The sequence below is a fragment of the Macaca mulatta genome, chromosome 9 (genome assembly GCF_049350105.2).
Source record: "Macaca mulatta isolate MMU2019108-1 chromosome 9, T2T-MMU8v2.0, whole genome shotgun sequence".
In the NCBI taxonomy this organism is placed as follows: Eukaryota; Metazoa; Chordata; class Mammalia; order Primates; family Cercopithecidae; genus Macaca; species Macaca mulatta.
Window position 1 is genome coordinate 90,120,078 of NC_133414.1, and position 27,579 is coordinate 90,147,656.

General features: G+C 41.3%; 1 protein-coding gene across 10 annotated transcripts in view; it reads left to right on the plus strand.

Moving 5' to 3' along the window:
• Positions 1-460: 460 nt before the first annotated feature.
• The window catches only part of SLC16A9 (solute carrier family 16 member 9), a 60,260-nt gene continuing 33,141 nt past the window's right edge, over positions 461-27,579 (plus strand). Inside the window, exons 1-6 of one of the 10 annotated variants that reach the window (XM_028826616.2) lie at positions 780-1,304; positions 8,324-8,440; positions 8,542-8,666; positions 8,770-9,065; positions 9,151-9,304; positions 25,635-25,866. In XM_028826616.2, coding sequence (XP_028682449.2) covers positions 25,671-25,866 — 196 coding nt within the window. In that variant the 5' untranslated portion in view covers positions 780-1,304; positions 8,324-8,440; positions 8,542-8,666; ... (1 more) ...; positions 9,151-9,304; positions 25,635-25,670. Of the gene's footprint in view, positions 1,305-6,868; positions 6,953-8,323; positions 8,441-8,541; positions 8,667-8,769; positions 9,066-9,150; positions 9,305-17,250; positions 17,385-25,634; positions 25,867-27,579 lie in introns of those variants that run through there. The other 9 variants (XM_028826617.2, XM_077946721.1, XM_028826618.2 and 6 more) reach the window with 9 other exon arrangements.

Here is a 27,579-nt window from a genome sequence, read left to right on the forward strand (position 1 = left end):
TCTGAAACCAACCCTTTGCCGGGTGTAGAGTCTTCGTCTAGGCCAGGACCAGTGACTTTCAGTGTATGAAGGGAGTTCTCATCAAGGTGGTTGATGGCCACAGTGTGGTGCGGCTTCCCAGAAAAACGCATACACAGAGAAACACAAAAAGTGCCTACCACTGTGGAGGGTTCCCACAGCTGGCGAACCACTGGTACCTCTGGAAGCCCCCAGCTGCTGCAGTGACTCTGAGGGATGAAACAGCCATCTGTATCCGCGCGCAAGCCCATTACCTTTCAGCCAAAGATAGTATTGCCAATGGTAGTATTGTTAGTGCAGTTCAACTGCAGGACAGACTGACGTCCTTAGAAGCAGCCTCTGTGTGTGTGTGTGTGTGTGTGTGTGTGTGTGTGTGTGCGCACCACGGGACGCCCTCCTGTCCCGCGGAGCTGTCACAAAGGACTTCACTTGGCATCCTCACTCCTCACTTCCCAGGATCACGGACTCCACAAAGTTCTGGTGCCCGTTTCTCCGGGACCACTGCCAGCTGAGCATACAGCTCCGGCCAGGAGGGCGCCAGTGGCCCCGGGAGCCAGGGAGACCAAGGACAACTCGCATTCATTTCTAGACCCCGGCTCCCCCGAAATGCGCACGGTCCTTGGCGGGCTCGGTCAGGGCACGTGGTGGGCGGCCGGGGCACAGCGGCGCCTGGGGACGCGCGTGTGTGCGCACCGAGAGGGCGCCTGGCCGACGGTGCCCACCTCTCTCGTGGCCTTAGTGGCTCCAGGCCTGGTAGGGCCGGGGCCGCGGCTCGGGCAGTGCCCTCCCTACTCCTGGTCGGGCCGGGAGCAGCGGGAGCAGGCGCAGCGCCCCTACCGCCCGCTTTTCCGCCTCCATCTCCTCCGCCGCCTCCTCCTCCTTCCCCCAACCACCCGCGCAGTCACAACCGGTTCAGACTGGCCGGGGTGCCCCGCAAAGACAGACAAGGGAGAAAAAGACAACAGGGAAAACCCCGGGGAGGAGGAGGAGAAAGAGAAGGTGGAGCCCAGAGAAGGGGGCCGGCTCCCCAGCTCCATGTGGCCGCCGCCGCTGCGGGTCTTTGGGGGTAGAGGGCGGCGGCTGCCGGGGCCGCGCGTAGCGGGACCGATTGCCTAATACTCCGGCACGGGCCGGGGCCGCAGCTGGCCCGGATAAATAGCCGCCCGGCGGGCCGGGAGCTGCACGGGAGAGCGGCGGCCGCTGCCCCCACCACACCACCAGCCCGGCCGCCCGGGGCATTGCGCCGGGTGCTGAGTACCGGAGGCCCCGCAGAGGCCGGGACTCAGGTAAAGGGCTGGAGCTTGTGGGGAGGGTTCCAAGGGAGGGCAGCAAGCCCTGTGTCCTAGAGACAAGAAGTCACTCCGACTCCGAGCAGTAGGAGGGGGCGGTGGAGCAGCATGGAACGTGGCTTTTGTCTGGGGTGTATGCCGGGGCTTCGAGTGTCCACGGTGCGCCCGCCCCTCGCTTCTCCACTTTTTGATGGGGTGCTTCTACAAAGTGTGCAAGTTTTCCCGGGAATCTGAAGGCGGCATTTTGCACGGAGTAGAAAGAGAGGAAGGGTGGTCCTGGGGCTGGTACGTTGGCCCCCCAGAGAGCTGCCCTTGGACTCCTGAGAGAGCTTCTAGGGTTGCTGGTGGAAGAGCAGGGAGAGGTGCATGTGATGCAGGTGGGCCTCCATTTCCCAGAGGACCGAAAGGCCTCCAATTGCCTTGGATGGGAGCGCAAGCAAGCAGGTGCCCCCGGAAGGTTGGGACTGGGGAGCCGGGGGTACTCCTGACCTACGTGGAGCGCAGCGCGCAGGGCCGGCGGATTCTGCACGCCGGCGCCAGGTTCAGCACCACCCGTCAGCCCTGGGCAAGCGCGGGAGCCCAGCCTTTGCCACCGCCGCAGGAGGCACCGGCACCTTGGCCACCTGGCTGCTCAGCCAGAACTTGGGAGGACTTGGTGCTTAATGCCCCATCTTTGGTTCGCCCGAGGTAACCTGCTGTGGCTTCACCAGCGCCCAGAGGCTTTCCAGAGAGCTGATAACCATGAACAAACTTGGCCATCCAAAGCAAATCAGTGCTTTACCTTGTTTTTGGGGTGCCTAGTCTATCCAACACAAATTAGTCCGGAAGTTTAGTCAGGATTTACACTAAATATATTACTTATGTAGTAAGTTATTCGATATAACATTTTTGATCAATTTTCTAGGCTACAGTTTTGATGTGTTTTTTTTTAAAATCTTGAATTAACTGAATAATAGTTCATATTGAAGGTGGATTCTCCCATTCCCTGCACCCAGAGTAGAATTTTCCGTTGTTCCACCAAATTTTGTAAATTGTTATGCCTTAACAGTTTCTTGTATTTGAGTTGGCTTCAGCTTTGAGAAATTCTTCAGGCAGGTTTAGGCAGAGGGCTGAGGAAGCTAGAGAAGATTCCGAAGAGAAAGGATGATTATTTGTTGCATGATTATAGCGTCTTTTAAAACTTCTAATAGGAAAACACTTACACTTTCCTGGACCAAATGCAGAGTAAAGCCATTTTCTATTATCTGTTGCAATAATTAATAATAAATATGTAAATGCAGAAAACATGGTTAATACCCAAATCACTGTCAGAAACCAGTCCCGCGGCCCCCACCACCTCAAAAAAAGTCCTCGGAAGTAGGAATTAGATAATAAAATAGCTTAACCTGCAATTTTGCAGCAACTCAGACTTTCAGCACCACCGATCCCCTAATAACATCCCTATTGGTTTCTTCCATTTTGTGTGTAGGCGAGTGGAATAACAAGTATCCTTCATATCCATAGGATGAACATCGGGAGGAACCAAAGATACGGGGAGGTAGATCAAGACATTAGGAAATCTTTTCCGGCTTCTGACTTTGAGTCTGAAAAGGTGGTGTGAATTGGTTGGTGTCTGAATCTTTATCAGGACACATGGTGCTCTGGGGTGGATCTGGCCTTGCAACTCAAGCTAGAGGATGACAACTACACAGCATGGTCACATTTTCAAGTTTTACTTCCTTGCCCCAATCTTTCAAACCCCTAATTAATTAATTAGGTAATAAAAATGGTATATATTTATGATGCACACAACATGATGTTTTGAAATAGTAATACGTTGTAGAATGGCCCAACCGACATAACTAACCTATGTATTACCTCACATTTTTATCGTTTTTTTTTTTTTTTTTTTTGGTGTGGTGAGAATACTTTCAGTCTACCATCTTGACAATTTTGAAAATACAATACATTGTTATTAACTATAGTCACTATGTTGCACAATAGATCTCTTGAACTTATTGCTCCTATCTAACTGAAATTTTGTATCCTTTGACAAACATCTCTTCACCCCAACTCTAGCTACTGGTAACCAGGGTTCTACTCTCTTTTCTGAGTTCAACCATTTTAGATTCAAGCCTCCCTCCCCTCCCCTCCCCTCCCCTCCCCTTCCCTGCCCTGCCTTCCCCTTCCCTCTTTTCTTCTCTTTCTTCTCTCTCTCTCTGTCTCTTTCTTCTCACTGCAGCCTCGACTTCACCAGGCTCAGGTGATCCTTTCACCTCAGCCTCCCGAGTAGCTGGGGCTACAAGCGTGTGCCACCACACCCAACTAATTTTTGTGTTTTTTGTACCGATGGGGTTTCGCCATGTTTCCCAAGCTGGATTACAGGCATGAGCCACTGTGCCCGGCCGATTTCCTTCTTTTTTTTTCTTTTTTTTGAGATGGAGTTTCACTGTTTTTTGAGACAGAGTTTTGCTCTTGTCACCCAGGCTGGAGTGCAGTGGCATAATCGTGGCTTACTGCGACCTCTGCCTCCCGGGTTCAAGCAGTTCTCCTGCCTCAGCTTCCCGAGTAGCTGGCATTACAGGCGCGTGCCACCATGCCTGGCTAATTTTTTTGTATTTTTAGTAGAGATGGGGTTTCACCACGTTGGCCAGGCTGGTCTCGAACTCCTGACCTCAGGTGATCCACCTGCCTTGGCCTCCCAAAGTGCTGAGATTACAGGCGTGAGCCACCACGCCTGACCGATTTCCTTCGTTTTCAAATCTGAATTAGTCTGCTATTGTGTGTGTGTGTATCACATTTCTTTATCCATTCATCCACTCATAGACATTTAGGTTGATTCCATATCTTGGCTATGATGAATGATGCTGCAAGGAACATGGAAATGCAGCTGTCTCTTCATTTTTCTTTTTTTTTTTTTTTTTTTTTTTTTTTTTTTGAGACGGAGTCTCGCTCTGTCACCCAGGCTGGAGTGCAGTGGCCGGATCTCAGCTCACTGCAAGCTCCGCCTCCTGGGTTCACGCCATTCTCCTGCCTCAGCCTCCCGAGTAGCTGGGACTACAGGCGCCTGCCACCTCGCCCGGCTAAGTTTTTTTTGTATTTTTAGTAGAGACGGGGTTTCACTGTGTTAGCCAGGATGGTCTCGATCTCCTGACCTCGTGATCCACCCGTCTCGGCCTCCCAAAGTACTGGGATTACAGGCTTGAGCCACCGCGCCCGGCCTGTCTCTTCAATATAATGCTTTCCTTTCCTTTGGGTATATAGTGAGATTGCTGGATCATATGGTAATTCTATTTTTAATTTTTCTGAGGAACCACCATGTTGTTTTCCATCATGGCTTTCCAAGATAGTATCACTTAATGACTTTGACTTTAATTAATGATTGCAAAAATGTATATATTTTGAGCTACTTAGCCTTTTCTTTGGGAGGTTCTTGGCAGACACCAAAGTAACCCTTATGGATGATGAGATTGAACTATAACAAAAAAGCAAGTTCAAAAAAAGAAAGAACACATGGTCCCTGCCTCCAAATGTTTAGTGAGAAAAATAGACTTACAAATATCTGTATTACAAGATAGTACAAATGGAGTCATAGGGTAGCAACATCAATAGTGTGCTACTGAATGACAAAGAAAAGGAGAGGTTCATTCAAGGCTAAGTTTGAAGAAAAGTTGTGGGGTGGGTGTAGCAGTTTAGCTGGGACTTGAAGAAGGAAGAGGATTTCCTTGATGGAAAAGAGGCCTGCTGGAACAAGAGAATAGCACAGAGATAAGGAAGTCTAGTGTGTTTACAGGAAGCAAAGCAGTTTGGAGTAGCTGAAGCCTGGAATTTAAGACAGATAAGGCTGGGAGGTGGGATGGGGCTAGATCATAGAGACTATGGCATGTCATGCTAAGAAATTAAAATGTGATTGAACGTTATTGGTATATTTACATAAGCAGTGTCAACATCCTTAACTGTACTTTTTGCTTTTAATTTCAGTTTTATGAGTTTCCTTCTCAAATAAGTAGTTGATTAAAATCTCAATATTTACTTCCTATCAGTTACTTTCTTTTTTTTTGTTTGTTTGTTTTTTGTTTTGTTTTTGTTTTTGTTTTTGTTTTTTTGAGACAGAGTCTCACTCTGTCACCCAGGCTGGAGTACAGTGGCCGGATCTCAGCTCACTGCAAGCTCTGTCTCCCAGGTTTATGCCATTCTCCTGCCTCAGCCTCCCGAGTAGCTGGGACTACAGGCGCCCGCCACCTCGCCCGGCTAGTTTTTTTGTATTTTTAGTAGAGACGGGGTTTCACCGTGTTAGCCAGGATGGTCTCGATCTCCTGACCTGCAAAGTGCTGGGATTACAGGCTTGAGCCACCGCGCCCGGCCTCCTATCAGTTACTTTCAATCAATAAAAGAATAATGTGTTCCTAATATCCTTCAATGCTTTATCTAAATCCAACAGTGATTTACCCCCAAACCTGCATTCCATTGATATGAATAGCTCTTAGCTTGATTAAAACTCTTTGGATTGGAAAACACTTCTACTTTCCTGGGGCAATAGGCAGAGTATAGTCATTTTCTATTCTCTGTTGCAATCATTAATAATAATAATAATTAATGTTTATTAAACATGTTATGCCAAGGGAGCCACATAGCCTTATGTTATCTAGGGAGGCGTTGTTTTGATCTTAGACTGAGAATTTTTACAAGGTCACACAGCTAAGTAAATGGACCAAGGAGTCTACCCCCAGAGCCTGTCCTTTGAACTATTGTACTAACATGTAACAGGGGCGTAGTGTATGATAATTATTATTAATATTAGTTAGAAACTGTGCCTGATTCCTGTAGCAGAACTGTTTCTCTGTTTTTCTCTTTGCATCATCATTTTCATCATTCAGATTAATTTTACCTTACACGTTCAGTGACGGGACATATTTTAATGTTTTAATATACCTTTAAACTACTCATTGGATCTTGTACTTTTATGACCCACCCAAAAGAAACTCTTAAACTCTGAGAAGAGACAGGATGTGGGATGAAAAAAAATGTTAGCAAAAGTGATAGCACTAAATGTGAAGACCAGGCCTTCCAGATTCTCTGGAAGAATGTTGATTACCAATATTCTCACGATTCCCAATAAACTCCCCAAATCACCAGATCTTTTTGCATTTCAGCATCACATATATTTTTCTGTGTGTCTTGATTTTTTTTTATTATGAAGGTAATACAGTAAACATACCACTTTGTACATGACATACTAAAGTATGTATTTAGACAACAGATCAAACATCACATGATCATGTATAAATTGTGCAAAACGTTTGCTAACTGAAAGAACACATCAGTGTTGTTATTATCATAGATTTCCTCACCAGAACACTACTCTCAGGCCAGGCTCTGCAGAAGAGGGTTGTGTGGAGTAGAGAGAAGCTGAAATGAGAACCTGGCAGTCCAGTGACCCTGGTAACAGTGTGGGACACAGGGAGATGATGATACCAATGGATCTCAGTGTGTGGCCCTCGCTCTGCCTAAATTTAACTCTGTTACATCTCAATTTTTGTATTTACTTTGTTAAATATTTGGATCTTTCCATCTTTTCTCAGACTCTGAGTGGTTTGCAGATCCTGCTATTTTCACTTTTGAGTTTGAGAGTAGGACTTAGAAATAGATGACTCTTCACTGGATTGGTGAGTAAAGGATCCTGAAACTGTTCTCTCCTTCAGCATGGCGTCTCTCAACTTCAGTTTCCTCATGGGTGGATTAAGGGATTGAATAAGATTAGTGGTGGCAAACACAATCTTCACAAGGTTTACCCAGATGAGACAGGCATCATAAATGAGCAAAGAGGACTGGGAGCAGTGGTTGGGTAGTAGGTGTGTGAAGGTGTGGGGGATAGCATAGGTGAAACTAAATGCAAGGCAACCTTAGTCCTGTGGTCAGGGAGATTTTAGTGAGTGGAAGGACCTGGAGAGAAAATGCCTCATCCAATGAGAGCCAGACTTACTCAGTTCTAGTTAATCATTATGTAAGAATGAGGGCCCAGTGTTACCAGACCTTTCAATGTTTTGAGAGAATCCTGAAATTCAGATTTTTATGTGAAATCTTCTAGTGTTAAAACATAAGCAGTTTGGCCGGGCACGGTGGCTTATGCCTGTAATCCCAGCACTTTGGGAGGCAGAGGCGGGCAGATCACGAGGTCGGGAGATCGAGACCATCCTGGCTAACAGGACAAAACCCTGTCTCTACTAAAAAAATACAAAAAGAATTAGCCAGGCATGGTGGCAGGCGCCTGTAGTCCCAGCTACTCGGGAGGCTGAGGCAGAATGACATGAACCCGGCAGGCAGAACTTGCAGCGAGCCGAGATCGCGCCACTGCACTCCAGCCTGGGTGACAGACCAAGACTCTGTCTCAAAAAAATAAAAATAAAAACAAAATCAGCAATTCATTCAAATTTGCTAAAAAAACAAAACCAAAAATGTTGCGTCTGCCAAACAAAACACATTAAGAGATCAGATTTGGCCTGAGTGGTGTCAAAGTTTCCAAAATTCCTTCTGGCTTCAGACTTCGGTGATCCTATATAACCTATTTCTTCCCCTTTTGCTAAAACAGATGGTAGTACTCCCAGTATCCAAATTATGACAGCTTTAGAGGAGTTCTTTGGCAAATGCTAGACTTTGAAAAATCTACAAGGCCTTGAAGGTTAAAATATATTCTTTTTTCATAGCAGCACTATTGATAAAATTCAGAGGCTTCCTACCACGGGAGGCCATGGTAGGAGAATTGCTTCAGCCCAGGAGTTCGAGACCAGCTTGGGTATCACAGTAAGACTTCGTCTCTACAAAAAATAAAAAATTAGCTGGTTGTAGTGGCACCTGCCTGTAGACCTAGCTATTTGGGAAGCTGAGGTAACAGGATCATTTGAGCTTGGAAGGTCAAGGCTGCAGTGATGAGCTGTGATTGCACCACTGTACCCCCAGCCTGGGCAACACAGCAAGGACCTGTCTCAAAAAATCAGAGGCTCCAGAAATTAATTACCTGTATTTATTGTCCCTTTCAGGAACAATTAGTGTGATTTAATTCCAAGATTCAGAACTGCTCCTCTAAATATTTTACTTCCTGTTCTGTCTTTCCATCTCAATGTGAAAGAATCAATTTTGGTTTCCACTTGGATGAGGTATATTTATATGCTTGGCTTATGGTGTTCAGATAAAGAAATCTTCATTGTCTTTAACTTGGCAATATTTCACCATATATTCTGTCCCTCTTCCTTAACAGAGCTATCTGGGGATGTTCTTGAATTTCAGCTAGATGAATCAATCAAGTGGTTTGACTTTTAGAAGTTAATATGGCAATTTAGATTTTTTAAAAAAGCTATTTATATGGATCCAAAAAATAAAAAGGTAAACATAATGAATGGATTTGCAGTGAAATTCTTTAATACAAGTGTGTTTTTAAGGCTGGGTTGCTTGGATTTGACTGGCTGGGATGTGTTATTTGCTTTAGGTCAATGAGCTATTCTACAAACAAGTGGACCTGACTTTAACTTAAAGTTCAGAGCAGATGTTGACAATGAGAAGGAAGCATCTGAGTATATAAAACAAGAATGACGTGTTCAGAGAAACCACATACCTTACTGTGACTGAGCTGACTACAGAGGACAAACAAGAGGCTCTGAGTGACAGTTCTGAGCCATGATTTGCCCTTGTCCCAATAATAAGTCAACCCCACCCTTCCACATCAGAGAGTATGTTAACCGTCACTGAATGTTTAACGTTTAAAACTGAATCGGAAAGAATCAGGTAATTATTTGATCATTTCAGCCCTGTCATCTGATGTTATATTGGTAAAAGATTTTGATTTTAAGTTTTTTACTCATATATTCAGCTAGCTTTTCAGATTCAGTGGTGGAAACAGACTCTAAGCTCCGGAGAGGAAGGGGCCACATCTCCTTCACCCCACAATGCCTTCTAAATGCACTCAATTCATTTCGTTGAATGAAAGATATTTGATTAGTCATTTGAATATATAGGAGATTTAGGTAAGTAGGCTTTCAATGAATTCATTCATTCATTTCATACAGATTTGTTGAGCTTTCCTTATGTGCCAATCATAATTCTTAGTGCTAGGCATATGGGATAGACTTGTGGGCTAGTCCTTTAACAAATAACAATGTATTATAATAAATGTTGTAGCAGGGATGCTTAAATTGGTGTGAGACCTTGGAGGAGGAATGACTGATGTAGAGTTTCATGGATGGCATCAAGATGAGAGAAACATTTGGGCTCAGTCTTGAAGGAAGAGTAGAAATTGGAGAAAGGCATTCCAGCTGCCTCCACCTACTAACAGGAACTGAAGAGTCAAAGCTTGGACAAGGGAGGGAGCATGCTAAAATGCTGAGTCATGAGCTGTGGGTTGGGGGACACAGATGTGTGGGATATCCTAGCGTTACAGTAGACTGTTAGAAGAAAGAATCAGGTAACTGGCTACTTATTTAAAGATCTGGATATCTGATGTCATATGGACAAAACATGGTTTTATAAAATCAATGTTTTCATTTTTGTTTATAATTTTTGAATAACATTATAGTTTTAGTGACGGACAACTGTAAGTGTCATGAGGGCAAGAATGATTGTCATTGATTTCTTAGTGTCCTTTTGTAATTAATGAAATAACTTGTGCTCTGCTAATGGGTAAATTGTGGGTGATAAGGAACCATGGAAGAATTTGAAAACTTGGAAGCAGAATTGAGATGACCAGAGAGCCGTGGTTTAGGAAGATCCATCTGGCAGCAGCTGGGCAGATGCCCTGCAGCAGGGAGACAGTGTAAGCTGAGAGATCCATCTGTAGGCAGTTGTGATGGTCTAGGCATTCGCAGAAAAGATGGAGAGGAGGAGTCTGATTGCAGAACTCTTTGGGGGACCCTGGTATGCTGGAGACGAGGGGCTGGGATTCAAGGAAGAGCTGGAATGCAATGAAGTCAGGCTCTGTGCTTGGGCAAATGGAATTATGGTCATGACAGTTTTCCAGATAAAATTCAGGAGGAGAAATTAAGAATTGAGTTTGAAGGGCCTGGGCACATCCAGTTGAGATATTGACATGGAAAATGGTGAAAAATTGGTTAGAAATGTGGATCTAGAGTTCTGAAGAGAGGTCAGGGCTGCGGATGGAGACTTCAGACTTCTTTCTTGAGTATCTGTGATCAGTTGGTGGCCTTTGAGAGAGCCTGGGAGAGTCTTGTGGGAGTGGGCTCACGAAAGCAAGGGGGCAGTGGTTCGTAAAAACAGAGAAGTAAACAGTGTCAAGAATGAGGAGGCTGTGCTGACGAACAGTGAGGAGGCAGGAAATGCCATAGTGAAAATACTTTTTCTTGTTTGAATGCATCAGAAGCCAGAAATCACTGAGTAGAGGAATGATGAGAAGGTGAGGAAGCAGAGGTAGGGAGAGTACCCTTTCCTGTTTTTCTGAGAAAACCTTTGAAAGATGCAACTACAGTAACAAGATCTAATACTTACTAAATAGTTACTTTATGCCAAACTCCTTGCCTGTGCTTCATAGCCAGGCTTGAAATCCCCTGTAGGTTTTAGCATGTGCTTGGATGGATGCTAGAAATGTGCTCATGTGAAATACAAACTTAAAATGGGGTTCTTCATTTGCTTTTTGCTGCACATTGAATTACCCACCTTTTTTTGAAAACTGGTTTTGAAAGGGAGATCCTAGGAGTCTTTGGGATAAGGAAGGAGTCTCTGAACTGGGGAAAGAGCAGCAAACTGGGGTATGAAGAATGCAAAGATGAACTTGATTGTGCAGTGCTTAAGAGAAAAAGCCATTTGTCAGCTTTCATTCTACCAACAGGTACCCTAATAACTGTGCTGCAACATCTGGAAAGGGGGTGCTAACCAGCTATGTGGTTTCCTGATTTGAGGAGAAAAGGAAAGAAGGAAAGAGGGATGGAAGGAAGAAAGGGAAGGAAAGACAGGAAACAAAAGCAAACCTTGTTTGGACTTCAGTGCCTCTTGATTTTGTCTTTTTTTGGCTGTCAGTGACCTGGGAGCTTTTCAGTGATCTAAAAGCAGCCTATGATTGTCATTCTGGTCTTTCCTCACTAAGACTTCCTTCTTCCTATTTGCTGACTTTTCTTTCCATCAGGAAATTATTCTACGAGATGTTAAAAATGCCATTTCCATATCATATTGTTATTTTTGGGTGAAGAGAGAGATGTGATACTAGTATGTGTGTGTATGTGTGTTTTAAGTGCAGTTGAATCTGAAATAATGAAAACCTAGAACCAAGTATCTAACAGAAGATGTGCTATTGTGGCAGGGAAGGAGGAGAGTTGAGGATGTTCTGGCCAGAGGTCTTTATAGGGAAAGTACCTTAAAGATTTTGGGGGGAGCTATAGGAGGATAAAAAATAACTTTTTGTGACTACCAATTATATTTAAAGGTATTAAAAAAAAAAACAGTGATACTTTATATTCAGATTACTATGTGCCAGGCACTGGGCTAAATGCTTTACAGAAATTAACTCATATAATTATTACCACAATCTGATGAGGTAAATACTGCCATTCCCCTCACTTTTCAGATGAAGAAAAAGAGGCACAGAGCTATTTAAGTAACTTGCTGAAGGTCACACTCTTGGCTGGTACCAGAGCTGTGATGTACACTCAGGTTATCCAGAACACCAGCCAGTGTGCTTATTCCTTACGTGAAATTTTCTAGAATAGATGTTCTCATGTACTCATAGATGTATCTGTGTGTGTACTTGTATGAGACTGTAGTTATTGAAAACACAGAGAAGTGGAAATTCAACCAGCCATTCTTGTGAACCACATAATACCTTTACCAAACGATCACAGCCTCTCTTGTGCTACCTTTCCCACACTGAGAGGTTGTTTTGTTAATTTGAGCAAATTAATAGGTGACAGTCATTATCCTGACAGCCTTATAATTATCGTCATTCACACCATTATCTCTGTTAGAATCTTCTCAGGGGTTTTCCTGCCAGCCCCATGCCTGTTCTGTTGGGGACTGCGGAAAAAGCAGAACTGGGGAAAGAGCAGAACACTGGGTTGTGAAAAATGCCAAGATAAACTCAACTGTGCAGTGCTTAAGAGACAAAGTGTTGTAATCCCAGCACTTTGGGAGGCTGAGGCAGGTGGATCAGCTGAGGTCAGGAGTTCGAGACAAGCCTGGCCAGTATGGTGAAACCCCATCTCTACTAAAAATACAAAAAAAAAAAAAAAAAAAAAAACTAGCCAGGTATTTCGGCGGATGCCTGTAATCCCAGCTACTTGAGAGGCTGAGACAGGAGAATCGCTTGAACCTGGGAGGTGGAGGTTGCAGGGAGCCAAGATCGCGCCATTGCACTCCAGCCTGGGTGACAAGAGTGAAACTGTCTCAAAAAAAAAGAAAAAAAAAGAAAAAGAGACAAAGTGTTGACTTTTGTCAGCTGAGTGTGTCTTGGACACAAAGAATTGGGGCAAGTGTCTGGGCATTGACTGCCCAGAGGTTCTTGGAGCTGCTCCTCCCGGGTCTTTTCCTTGGCTACTGCACAGCAGAAGGGTGGCATTTTGGGTGGTTGAACCTGTGCTTGGCTATTTGGGACAATGGGAAAGAGATGGAACAAGACTTTTCTCTCTTCTGGCTGGCAGTGGTGTGTTCTTGCCCTTTCTGGAGCCACAAGGGTGAAACTGTGCTCATTCTCTAGCCAGAGACCAGCCAAGAGATTCTGGGGATTTGCCACATCGAAGTGTGGGGTTAATAGCATTGCCACCACCAGTGGGGACAGCATCAAATGCAGCAAGTCAAGGAGCAGGCAACTGTGCATTCCTTTGGTCTTCCTCTATGGTCCAGTGTGCTTAGGAAAAAAAGTCATATTCTCCTGAAAGAATCTAATTATTCTGCTCTTTTGTTTTATAAAGTTTTGTTTAAGTGTTCTAAGTATTAAGAAATAACTAAAGATTTAAAAGTTTTATTTATTTATTTATTTATTTGTTTTTTTTGAGACGGAGTCTCGTGCTGTCACCCAGGCTGGAGTGCAGTGGCCGGATCTCAGCTCACTGCAAGCTCCGCCTCCCGGGTTCACGCCATTCTCCTGCCTCAGCCTCCCGAGTAGCTGGGACTACAGGCGTCTGCCACCTCGCCCGGCTAGTTTTTTGTATTTTTTTTTTAGTAGAGACGGGGTTTCACCATGTTAACCAGGATGGTCTCGATCTCCTGACCTCGTGATCCGCCCGTCTCGGCCTCCCAAAGTGCTGGGATTACAGGCTTGAGCCACCGCGCCCGGCCGATTTAAAAGTTTTAAAAGCCCTATGTTTCTAAACGATCCAGTAACCGGTTGTTGTTCTAGAATTCTGGAGTAACCAGTAACTACTCCTTAGACAATGGCTATGAAATTACCAGAAATCCCTTAAGTTCCAGATTCTTCAATACCAGAAAAAAATCCTAAGGTTGTGAAAGTAATAGCTCACATTTATTAAGCATTTTTTTTTTTTTTTTTTACTACATGCCTAGCAGTGAGCTTTGAATTTGCAACCCACTCTTATCCTATTTTACAAATGAGAAAACAGGCTCAAAGCCAACAAGCAATTGGCTTAAAATCCCATGCTAAGTAGCACAGACTGGACCAGAACTTAGATACAAACTTGATTTAAAAAGCGTCTGATCTTAACCATTACTCAGTTCCTATCGTTCTGGAACCAGATACTAGAAAAATGTGCCTTCTCCCTATCTACCCCATCTTGATGGTAAGACTAAGAAGAATAAAGGAAAGCTAGGAAGTAATTGAAAAAATTGTTAACTTGCTTAAAATATTTTTCTGTTTCTCTTTCCTCCATGTGTACCTAAAGCAGCCCAAGGTCACTGATGTTGACCTCAGAAACCCTGAATTTATGTTTTATTCTCATTGTTCAGATTCTTCTTTCATGATATTTAGGCATTCCTGCACCTGAGGAGAAGCTTTGCTCTGTTGCTCCTTTGTTTGAGGAGCTATAATACCAATGAAGTAAGCAACACCTCATTTCCTGATTTTGTTTCCCTCACACAAACCTGTTACTAGGTTAAAAATTTGGGTGTAGGTATAGGTGGGGAGAGTGGATGTGGGTGGGGAGGAGGGCCATTGACCCGGTATGTAGGCTCATATTTATGAAAAGTCTCATGCAGTTGTTGTTAATTTTATCTCTAAGTCAGGGCATATATTTGGTCATTGTAACTGTGTGTTTATAGCATTCATCTTTTAAAAAGTAAGTTGCCAAGACCAGCTTGGTTGGGGAGACCCTAACCCAGCAGCACTAGAGGAATTAAAGACACACACACAGAAATATAGAGGTGTGAAGTGGGAAATCAAGTACACACAGAAATATAGAGGTGTGAAGTGGGAAATCAAGGATCTCACAGCCTTCAGAGCTGACAGCCCCTAACAGAGATTTACCCACATGTTTATTAACAGTAAGCCAGTCATTAGCATAGTTTCTTTAGACTTTAGATTAACTAAAAGTATCCCTTATGGGAAACTAGGGGATGGGCTAGTTATCTGCAGCAGGAGCATGTCCTTAAGGCACAGACCGCTTATGCTATTGTTTGTGGTTTAAGAACTCCTTTAAGCGGTTTTCCGCCCTGGGTGGGCCAGGTGTTCCTTGCCCTCATTCCCGTAAACCCACAACCTTCCAGCATGGGCTTTATGGCCATCATGAACATGTCACAGTACTGCAGAGATTTTGTTTATGGCCAGTTTTGGGGCCAGTTTATGGCCAGATTTTAGGGGGTCTGTTCCCAACAAGATTTATCGTGTTATAACTTACATCCAGTAAAATTCAACAATTATAAGCATACAGTATGATGAGTTTTGACAAATTCACATGGTCAGGGTTTACATTAATTTTTTTGGATTTATTAAATTATAAATTACATATAATTCACTTATTTAAAGTGTATAGCTCCCTTGATGGCTTTAGTATATTTAGAGTAGTACAACCATCACTACAATCAATTTTAGAGCATTTTCATCACCCCTGAAAGAAACCTCATATGCATTAGCAGTCACTCCCTATTTCTCCCTACCCCAAAACCTCCCAGCCCTAGGCAGCCACTAATCTGCTTTCTGTCTCTACAGATGTGCCCGTTCTGGACATTTCACATAGGTGGAGTCATACAATATGTGGTCTCTTTCAATTACGTTTTCTCACTTAGCTTAAGGTTTTTATGTTATACATGTTGTTGCATGTGTAAGTATTTCATCCCTTTTTATTGCTGAATAATAGTCCATTGTGTAGATGGAGTCTCGCTCTGTGACCCAGGTTGGAGTGCAGTGGCACCATCTCAGCTCATTGCAACCTCCACTTCCTGGGTTTAAGCGGTTCTCCTGTCGCAGCCTCCCGTGTAGCTGAGATTATAGGCACCCGCCAACAGAGCTGGCTAATTTTTGTGTTTTTAGTAGAGACGGGGTTTCACCATGTTGGCCAGGCTGGTCTTAAACTCCTGGCCTCAAGTAATCCGCCCACCTTGTCCTCCCAAAGTGCTGGAATTACAGGCATGAGCCATTGCACCTGGCTGAATATTTAGTATATTTAATGTATTCTATCTATAGTCTATCTTAATATGTAGACTATTTTCTATATATGTTCATCACTGTTTGGCTAATAGCATTAATTTTAATTTTTAAGCTGTAGATATTTAACCAAAACCTTGGTTTTCATGTCCTCTTTTATGTTTTCTTTCAATATTTAGTATGCTAGTAGTCAGAAACATGAAAGTAGCTTAATCCCATCTTGACTTCTGTGACAATCTGATCAAGGCCATCACAACTGGATTCACAGTTGTACTAAAATTATTATTTGGAGGCCGGGCACAGTGGCTCATGCCTTTGATCCCAACACTTTGGGAGGCTGAGGCAGGCGGATCACGAGGTCAGGAGATTGAGACCATCCTGGCTAACATGGTGAAACCCTGTCTCTACTAAAAATACCAAAAAAAATTAGCCAGTCGTGGTCGTGGGTGCCTGTAGTCCCAGCTACTCGGGAGGCTGAGGCCGGAGAATGGAGTGAACCTGGGACACGGAGCTTGCAGTGAGCCAAGATCGCGCCACCGCACTCCAGCCTGGATGACAGAGCAAGACTCCATCTCAAAAAAAAAAAAAAAAAATGTAAATATATGTATATATATCATTTGGAGTTCACCCCCTGGAATAGCTATTTCAAACTGTAGAAAATGCTTATAGAATTGTGTGTGTGTGTGTATATATATATATATATACACACACACACACACACACACACAGAATGAAGATGACTCAATATGATTTTACAAAGAGTTTTAATACTTTAGAAGCACAACAGGGTGTATTCTTTTTCTTTTCCGTAAAAACCGATGTTGATATATAACTATATTTATTTGACCTTAGAAGAGAAATGATACACTGACATTTTGAAATGTCATTGGAAAGTGCCAAAATTAAGTCACTGGTGACTATAACTTTTCAAGGACTTACATTAGTGTTAACGTGATGACATTTGCTAATATATAAATCAACAAAGAGAGTAGTTTTACCTGACAGTTTAGGTCTTTGACCCAGAGGAGACTTATTTTAAAGTTCTATGCTACTTAAAAATGGTAATAAAAATCAATTATAAGTGTGTTGACACTGTTGCAGCTGATGACTGCAGATGCACTTTTTACCCCTTGAACAGTATAAAATGAAATTGTTTAAAAAAATGGGAAAGCAAAAGTAGAAGTCGAATAATAGATGTGGTAGGGAGAAGGCGGATTTAAGAACTAGAGAAATGATCACTTGTGTTATGCCTCTCATGAAATGAAATGTAATTAATTTGTATTTGAGTTATGAGCTTCAGTTTGTATTAAATATATTTGTTTACCTATTGTTTTAGAATTCCCCCCAAAAATCTACATTTTTACTTACATTTCATTAAAACACCCAAAGAATGACTTGTTTACCTACATTTTTTGTTTGTTTGTTTTTTGGTATTAGTTAATTATTTCTCAATTCCCAGGATTCCTTCACCCAAACTGAGGTGGTATAGGATAAATGATATATGTTTGGAGGGACAAAAGTCATTGAGGGGAAGAGTGACATCAGTATTACAACTGCTTCTGGCTGAACAGGTTTGCTCTTTAGTTTATAAAACTTGTTACCTACATTGGAGTCAGAGCTAAAATATAATTTTCAGTAGCTTTTGTAGTGTTTCATTTTAACAGCCTTATTGAGGTATAATTCATACATGATAAAATTGATCCATTTCATGTGTGCAGCTCAGTGATTTTTAGGATGTTCATAGAGTTGTGCTACCTGCACCACAATCTAATTTTAAAATGTTTTCATCATCCTACAAAGAAGCCCTGCACCTTGCACCCTTTAAGTCATTCCCCATTTCCACCCCTGAAACTTTTTTCCAAAGTGGCTTCAGCCTTTTCATCTGCACCAGCAGCGTATGAGGGTTTCAGTCCACCTCCTCACCCGTGGTTTATAGCCTTAAAGTGTCATAAATGTAACTGTAGGAAGGTCATGGAACCCAGCATGATTTAGACTTTTGACTCACCTCACAGATGACTAGATCAAGGCAAAATCAACCTGGAATCAACCATTTTTTCCCAAGATAAAGTCACAGGATTCTAGGCTCTTAAAATAAAGTGCTTCAGCACCAGACAATCTGGTAGTGATTGAGATTCAAATAAAAATGTGCTACTGTTGAACTCCTTTTATATTTCAAGTGAAAAGTCTATCTATGAATCTTTAAGGAGGTATTTATAGACAATGCTCAAATGGGGGTTATTAGGGCATGATTATTTTGGGGAAGGGAGCAAAGGCAACAGGAAACTGTCAACTGAAAATAAGATTAAATACTTGTAAATCACTTTGTATTTGACAAAAATTAGTATAGTGCATATGTATACATTTCAGAGATAGAAATATTCAGTGTTCTTAAATGTCACACCTGCAGTTCTGACAGCCTATATCCAGAGCAGAAATTTTCAGCCAATGTAAAGAGTTGAAGAAACAAAGGATTGGCATTATTTGAGCAGAACTAAACACAATCGAAGGCATTGAAACTTAAAGCTTTATTGTGAATGAAATGTAGTCTTTCATCAATAGTCTTTCGTTTCCTGAAGGAAGTGATTAGAACTTGCCAACTCTCCTTTCCCCTTTAACAAAACAGGTTCTGGCTTTAGGAGATACGCTATCCTTTATGCTAATGATAATCTAATTTTGTTGAATAGTGATATCTTCTTAATGGTTAATATTATTTCATGCTCTTCTGTCTCCTCCAAGAGAGGTTCAAAATACATGTACTGTATTTAATTTTTAAGTTAAAGTTAAGAAAGATGCTTACAAGTTCAAGTTCAAATTAAATCTGTGATACTTCTTTAAACCCTGTAGTATAACAAAACTGCCCCTAAATTAGTGTTCTTCAAATGATCTCTCAAAATGGTTTCTAATTTTGAGTTTTATAAGGTGTCTGGTCACTTAGAGTCCTGGTTTGCTAACACTCTGGTTAAAGGAGATTCCAAATTCTCAGAGTTTACTAGAATATAGTACAATATCTGTATTTCCTAGAAACACATTTTCATACAGTTGTATGAATAAGACTCCAAAACGTTGAATATACTCATGGATCGTAAGTCTAAATAACATAGTGCCTTCTGATACTTACAGATCTTGTTTTATTTATTTGTTTACTTATTTATTTAGAGATGGAGCCTTGCTCTGTCACCTAGGCTGGAGTGCAGTAGCGTGATCTCGGCTCACTGCAAGCTCTGCCTCCTGGGTTCAAGCGATTCTCCAGCCTCAGCCTCCTGAGTAGCTAGGAATACAGGCGCGTGCCACCTTGCTCAGATAACTTTTGTATTTTTTAGTAGAGATGGGGTTTCGCCATGTTGGCCAGGCTGGTCTTGAACTTCTGACCTCAGGTGATCCACCTACTTTGGCCTCCCAGAGTGCTGAGATTACAGGCGTAAGCCACCCCACCTGGCCTTTTTTTTTTTTTGAAAAAATATTCCACCACTTAGATAATATAAATGATTTATTCTACAATATGTAGAAACAATTATTTCTTGGGGTTATAAACACAGACTTCTTGAAACTCATTCTTCTTGAATTTACATGGAAAGTATCATTTTTCTAATCTTGTTTTGCTATGTGAGCCCTGTAAGAACTGCCCTCTACAACTCCACCAAACCTATCAGGCCTATCCTGATTACACATGTATGTTCATGTTGTTCCTCTTGCCTTGGCTGCCCTTATATGAATCTCTTCATTGTTCTTTAGAACTAACCTACTTTATGAGGCCCTTCCACTCCTGCTCCCACCTTGAGTGCTTTCATTTCCTTTGACTCCTAAACATTTAATATCCATCCACTTGTTTGGCACCCAGTCGTGTATGTACTCTCTTGTGCACATACCTTCCCACATAGAGACACTTTCCCATGTACACATATCTTACCTTCCTAAGTGAGTTAAAAGAGCTTCTGAGGTCAGGGACCACACCTTCTATGTCTTCTGGTCTCCCTTAGTAACTAGTGCAATATAACGTAAATGTAAATGATCAAGAACATTTTGAATAAAGACCACTGTCTTCTTCTATTTTTTTTCTTTTTGAGATAGCGTCTTGATCTGTTGCCCAGGGTGGAGAACAGTGGCATGATCATGGCTCACTGCAGCCTTGACCTCCTCGGCTCAAGCTATCTTCTTGCCTCAGCCTCCCAAGTAGCTGGGACCACAGGTGCATGCCACCACACCCAGCTAATTTTTAAGACCACTTTTATCTTGCTGCATTTCTGTAAACATTAGGATAAATAGGCTTAGTGGAAATTTTAGTTAATTTGGAATTTTTATTAAAAAGAATGCCAGATAAGGGAATTTATCATATTAGATCATAAAATATGAAGAAGGGACGATAATAGGAAGAAATTTTCTTAAAAACAGATACAGCACATCTGTATTTCTTATATTCTATGGTCATCAACAATATTCCTCAGCTTTACCTTTGTCCCAAATGGGACCAAGTGGGGTATAGAGGGTTAAAATAATCAACTTGAAATTACTGCATTATATTTATCCAAGTAAATATATTGTGCAAGTAAAGAAATGAGTATCAATAACTTAACAAAATAATTTACTGGGTTAGCTCACAAACGTGGAAGGCTGGAGAAACCAGGCTTCGGTATCTCTGGGAGGTCAAGGTAGTAGAACTGACAGAGGTCTCTTCAGTGCACTTTCATGGGGATCCGTAATCTCTGCAGATTTTCCTTTCCTTTCCTTAGAGCATTTCACTCAAGATTCAGGCATTTCAATCAAGATTCAGAGTCCTGAAAGCCTACTGGCTTCTCTTGGGTTATCTGCCCTTTATTGCTCAAGGTCGAGGAAACTTAATTAACAGTCCCACAAGCCCTCTAGCCGTAGGGCAGATCTATATCCTCAAAAAGGAAGTTGAGCACCATTACCAAAAAGGAGAAATGAAGACTAGCCTATTTATAAAATCACCTTACCCAGTGCAGAATATCAGAAAAACAGCTGGTGAGAGGCACCTAGGGAATAGAGGAAGCCATGGGAGGAGGGTGCTAGAGTGACAGAATACAGGAAATCACTAAATGGTAGTTTTCACTGTGTTCTATTGAGACTACATGTATCTTAAACTCTGAGATGATGACAGATCAGAAGCTGTTAGTCATCACTATAAAAACTTGCCTTTCTAGTCAGAGTTGATGTGCATGGGAACTTTGTATTTCCAAGGTTTGCTCTCTTAAATATTTACTGTGAGAATTTCTTTGGCTCTTGTCCTACATCCTGAAATGTCACTGAAGGCAAGGCATGGCAATGCAAGGTAGGGCAGAGGTATGTGGTGTAGAAAGGCATTTTTGTCTACTTAGGTTTGAAAACTGGTAAGGGAGATAATTCTCTTCATCCTCCCCCATTACCCACAACCTCTCAGGAATACTGGCTTTATTCATGATTGTGGTGCTTTGTCTCTATAAATGTGTACTTTTCCTGAAGTGCTGTGATTGGAGCATTTGAATGAAGGACAATCTCATATGCATTTGTCTTCACACAACCTCTTAGTCTCTTCAGGTGTTTGGCTATTTCTATCATATCCTATCTAGTTTGAGGAGTTCAGACAATATTTTCTTTAAAGAGGATTCTGAACAGAAATTGTAAAGTACTAAATTGTCATTAGAAAGACCAGAATTGCATTGTTTAGTTTCACAATAGAGTAGGTAAGAGAGTTTACGGAGAGAGTAAATGTCCAATGGAGGAACATATTTGATTACTACAAAAGTTTCTGATTTGGAAGTTTGGATAATTCTGTTGACACAATCATGTGGTTTGAGTGTCTGGATTTTATACCTACAGTTTTGTTCACTACTTGTAACATCTTTCTGTTTTTGGTTATTAAATGTTGAAAGTTAATTTGTATAAAGACTTATGGCACATGGTGACATGAGTTCTGCGCATTGCTCTGAAATCAAAGTGAAGAAATAAATCCACAGAAGCCCAGGCAAATGATGGGTATAGCTATGACTCTCTAAAGGTAGCCAAATGCCTTGTCATCTAATTAGGCTGCGTGTGAATGGATACTTGATATTCCTACTGTCTTCAGACATTATCTGTTGAAACCACAGCCAAGTGCATGGTTTGGCAGAATCTGTGGGCAAAGACTCTGTTGCACCTGACTGTAAACCTGGCATAGTGAAGAGACATGGAAGGTGCAGGTTAAGTGGGAGGCCCTGCTGGGGACTTGAAGGTTAGGCCTTGGATCTCCAAATCCATTGCCATGTAAGCTGTTTAGAAAAAGAAGAAAATTTTTTCTTTTCTTTTCTTGCCTTTTGTTGTTGTTGTTGTTGAGACAGGGTCTCACTGTGTCCCCCAGGCTGGAGTGCAGTGGTGCAATTATTGCTCACTGTAACCTCAAACTCCTGGACTCAAGCCATCCTCCCACCTCAGCCTTTTGAGCAGCTGAGACTACAGCTGCACCACCACACCAGGCTAATTTTTGTATTTTTTTGGTAGAGATAGGGTTTCACTGTGTTGCCCAGGCTGGTCTCAAACTCCTGTCCTTAAGCCATCTGCCTGCCTTGACCTCCCGAAGTTCTGGGATTACAGGCATGAGCCACTGTGCCCAGCCCAAATTTTTAAATAAAGTAAACACCATTTGGGTACCAACACTAGTAGAAATCGAAAACAAAAATAGACCAATTTTGCCTATGAATTAAAAAATCCCTCTCCCAAAATAGACTAACATAGTCAAAATAATGCATGAACCAGGGAAATTTAATCCAATAATTCATGGATGCTTCAGTAGTAGAAAACATATAGTTTACCATATTAAAAGTTATAAAGGGAAAATTGTATGACTATCTTCCTATACACTGGAAACACATTTGATAAAATATAATAACAATTACTTATAATAACACTCAAAAATATAAAAATGCAAATTACTTTCTTAACTTTATAAAAGAAATCCAACTAGGCACCAGAGACAACATCATGGTATTTGAGGGCATTCCCACTAAAGTTAGGAATTAGAAAAAAATGTATACTTTTGTAAATTGATATTATTCTGTATGTATTGTTCAATGCAAAGACAAAAGAAAGAAATTAGGAACCAGGCACGGTGGCTCACGCCTGTAATCCCAGCACTTTGGGATGCTGAGGCAGATGGATCACCTGAGGTCAGGGGTTCAAGACCAGCCTGGCCAACATGGTGAAACCCCATCTCTACTAAAAATACAAAAAATTAGCTGGGCATGGTGGTGGGTGCCTGTAATCCCAGCTATTCAGGAGGCTGAGGCAGGAGAATTGCTTGAACCTAGGAGGAGGAGGTTGCATTGAGCCGAGATCGTGCCATTGCACTCCAGCCTGGGCAACAAGAGCAAAACTCCGTCTAAAAAAAAAAAAAAAAAGAAGGAAATGTGAAGTATAAAAATTTAAGACGTATAAGGAGATAAAAATTGTAACTGTAGGTGACTATATGACTGTATTGCATTGTGTATTGTATATTCAGAAAATCATCTGAAAATCCACCACAAACAGGATAATTTTGTAAGGAAGTGGGGTGTAAAATTAACATACAGACATCAATAGCTTTTAAACATACAAACAGAAGACAAATAAAAGAAATGACCCCAATTACAATATTAGCAGCAAGGATAAAATCTATAAAAATACAGTACAATGAACTATTGAGGAACATTTTAAACACTAAGAACATAGATGGAGACTTGAACAATGCAAAACATATTATGTTCTTAGAATGAGTTGACATCGTAAAAGGTCAATTCTCCTTATATCAATTTTTACATTTAACTCAGTCCTAATGAAAGCATCATCTGATTTCTTTTTGAACCAGACAGGCTGATTCTGAAGTTCATATAGAATAGAAAACGTGAATAGCTACAAAATATTGCAAAAGGAGCGTAATTATAAAGACAGAAAAAGCCCCATTAGAGAGTAACATATGGTAAAAGAACTTTTATAAAAAAGATTCTGTGATTAAACAAATGTGGTAATGATGTATGAATACACAGACCAATGGAACAGAATAGAATATCCAAATACACCTAAGAATTAGGAATTTCAGCTGACTTTTCATCTCCAAAATGATACACCACATTTATACTATAAGAAATGCAAGTTGAGTGAGCTGAGATCACTCTACTGCACTCTAGCCTGGGTGACAGACCGACACTCCGTCTCAAAAAAAACAAAAAAAAGAAGAAGAAATGCAAGTTGAAACTATGATGAAATGCTATTTAAAACCAAGAAATTTGCAAAAATCCAAAAGTTTCACAACACATTCAAAATCCTGGAGACAATATGAATTAGTTCAATGCTCTTGAACTTAATTTGGTAGTATCTGGCCTCAATGATCCTCCCACCTCAGCCTTTTTCAATACTTTCTGAAATTACAATTATAAATGTATATTCCCTTTGACTCAGCAATTCCTCTTTTGGATTTTATCCAACAGATATGTGTATAAGCAAAAAGGTATATGAATATGTAAGGTTTTTCACTGCACATTGTTTTTCATTGAAGCCATAGGGACTGGTCAAACAAACTTAAGATAAAGATCCATGCTGGATTATAGTACAGAAGTAAGAAATGAATAAAGAAGGTCAGTATGCATTGATGTGGAAGATCTTCAAGATATTTGTCAAGTGAAAGAGAACACATACCAATGTATATAATAGGCTCTTTTTTGTGTAAAAAATAGAGGAAATCTATATTTGAGTTTGCCAGTGTATGCATAAAGAAACCTTAGAAGGATATACAAGAAACAAGATGCACTGGTTACCTGTGGAGGAGATAAGGCTTAGGTGGGAAATAGGTAGATAGGGGACTGTTCATCTTTTGTCTTTTTTCATTTTGAACCATGCAAGTGTTTTTGCTATTGAATAAGTAAATAAATAAGCAAGCATACAGCCATATGGTATAAGTACATCCTATGTACTTATAAAAATGACTAAGGATGCTGTCTATGTATTGATAGGGAAAAATCTCTCAGGATGTTAAGTGGACAAAGGAAGGTGGGGAATGTAATGTATAATATACTACTTTTTTATGAAAAAGACATTGAGAATATTTGCTTGGTTTTGCTTATACATGCATAAAGAAACTGGAAAAATACTCCAGTCAGTGGTCATTGTGATGTGCTGCCAGTTCCCCTCCAGGCCCCCTTCAGGAATGACAGAGTCCTTGCCCCAACTGCCGAGAATGCTGACAGCTCTTATGGGGATAGATTGCCTCCTCTGAAGGGAGCCACCTCACCTCTGATCACCACCCATTCCTGGGTAGCCACATCCAGTGCATGATCAACGTGGAAGTATGGATGGGAAGCTCCCAGCACCCAGCTCAGCACAGCTCTGAAGGGTCATCCCAACTTTAGAAATCCCCTTCTTTATAACTGGAAAGTTATCTGCAACTGATCTGCTCCCTTTGCCATCTATGCCCTTCCATAGGCATCAACTAGAGAGCATTCCTAATCAGTCTCCTTCTTGCTAGGAATCTGCTTCCTAGGGAACTCAAGAAACTAAAAACTAAGAAACTAACATCAGTGGCTCTCTGTGGTTGAGCAGGGTGGGAACCTGGTGAAGGTAGACAAGGTTGAGAAGGCTATATTTCACTTTACGCCTTTTTATAATTAAAAAAAATTGTACCATGTATATGCATCATTTATTCAAATAATAAATGCAAATGTATTTGTTAACTTGTTATGTCAATGATATTTTATGCTTTTCCATGCGTGTCTTTGGAGAACCTTTTTTATTTTTTACTTTCGGAGGAGATATTTTAACCCCAAGTGCTGTGTCCTACCACACTCTAAATAAGCTTTTCTTTTCTGTTTGTTTTTGTTTAGGACCTGCAGAGAAACGTCTCCTGATTTTGTCTTACAATGGAACTTAAAAAGTCACCTGACGGTGGATGGGGCTGGGTGATTGTGTTTGTCTCCTTCTTTACTCAGTTTTTGTGTTACGGATCCCCGCTAGCTGTTGGAGTCCTGTACATAGAATGGCTGGATGCCTTTGGTGAAGGGAAAGGAAAAACAGCCTGGGTTGGATCCCTGGCAAGTGGAGTTGGCTTGCTTGCAAGTAAGTGGATAAATTTATGCCTCTCTTTACTCTTTAATCATTTAATTACGCTTACTACATCGTGAACATTATGCAAGGCAGAGAGGGCTTTCTTTTCAAAGTATAACATATCTTTTCCCACCTTCATTAAAATGATTGTACTTTCACTGTAATAAATCTGTGTGAAAATGCAGGCACTCCCTAAGATGTTAAATCATCCATCCATTCATTCATTTCTTTATTCATTTATTTTCTATGATGTGCCAGGCAGTGAACTAGATGCTACAAATGAAAAGATGAACAGCAAACACATGGTTCCTGCCCTTAAGAGGCTCACAGTCTTGTAAGACACACATGTATGAGTAAGAATGAGTCAGGGAGATGAAGGTAGTGATCCAGGTACATTCAAAGTATGTTCAAGGTACACTGGTAAGGACCAAAGGACCAAATGGCTCTCGGCAGCCTTCTAAGCAGCTTCTACATGGCTTGTGATTACTCTTCTCTGCTCCAGATACACTGTGGTCAAATCACATGTCCTGTGGTCATGAGAACTTCACAAGAAAAAGCAGACATAGCAAAGAGTCTCACAAAATCCAATCCAATCACAACATTAAAATCTTCATTAAATATTTTAATATAGTGTTATGTATAAGATACATGTGATATATTTTGTGTGTCTCCAAAAGTGATATTCTTGATGAACAGTTACATGTGATGTAATAGTGATTCCTGTCATCTTTAGAGAGAACAGTAGAGACTTTCTATTTTCCTTTGCACCATTAAAATCATATGCCACTTCAACTTCTAGAGTTATAGTTTGAACTCTGCAGTAATATTTAGTGACCATTACTCCAACATATTTGGAACTATTTAAGCACAAAAGGTAGTGATCTAGATAGAGTCCATAGCCCTGGGCTCTCTTCCTGTATGCTATGAACTCACCATTATTCATTGAGCAAATCACAGTCTCTATTCTTATGGGGAAAATAAGAACATTAAATATGATTTGTAAGGTATTTTTCAGCTCTAAAATGGTTTCTTGAAAATATGCTTAAAACAAAATGCATTAGTCATTCCTTCTTTTAAATATGCTTCTCTCCTGAATTTTTTTTTTTTTTTTTGAGACTGAGTCTGGCTCTGTCGCCCAGGCTGGAGTGCAGTGGCCGGATCTCAGCTCACTGCAAGCTCCGCCTCCCGGGTTTACGCCATTCTTCTGCCTCAGCCTCCGGAGTAGCTGGGACCACAGGCGCCCGCCACCTCGCCCGGCTAGTTTTTTGTATTTTTTAGTAGAGACGGGGTTTCACCGTGTTAGCCAGGATGGTCTCGATCTCCTGACCTTGTGATCCGCTCGTCTCAGCCTCCCAAAGTGCTGGGATTACAGGCTTGAGCCACCGCGCCCGGCTTCTCCTGAATTTTAAAGGGGATATCTTTCAAAAAAAGCAATGCTTCCAATTATTGTATTACCTTGTTAAATTATAAACAAGACAAAAAGGCTTAAAAAACCATGCGGGATCATCTCACTATGTCAGATAAGATGACTAAATATAAGTAAACAAATAAAAATATTGCCATTATGAGCTCAAGGGAAACAGAAAAAGTTTGCCCTAGATTTGTTTCATAGAGTTTCTCAAAATAAGGATTGCTTGTAAAGCCATCAAAGTACAAGTGGATGATAATTGATAATGTTAATAATGCGATTTGAAAGTATTGATTTCTAAAATAAGACCGGTAGTG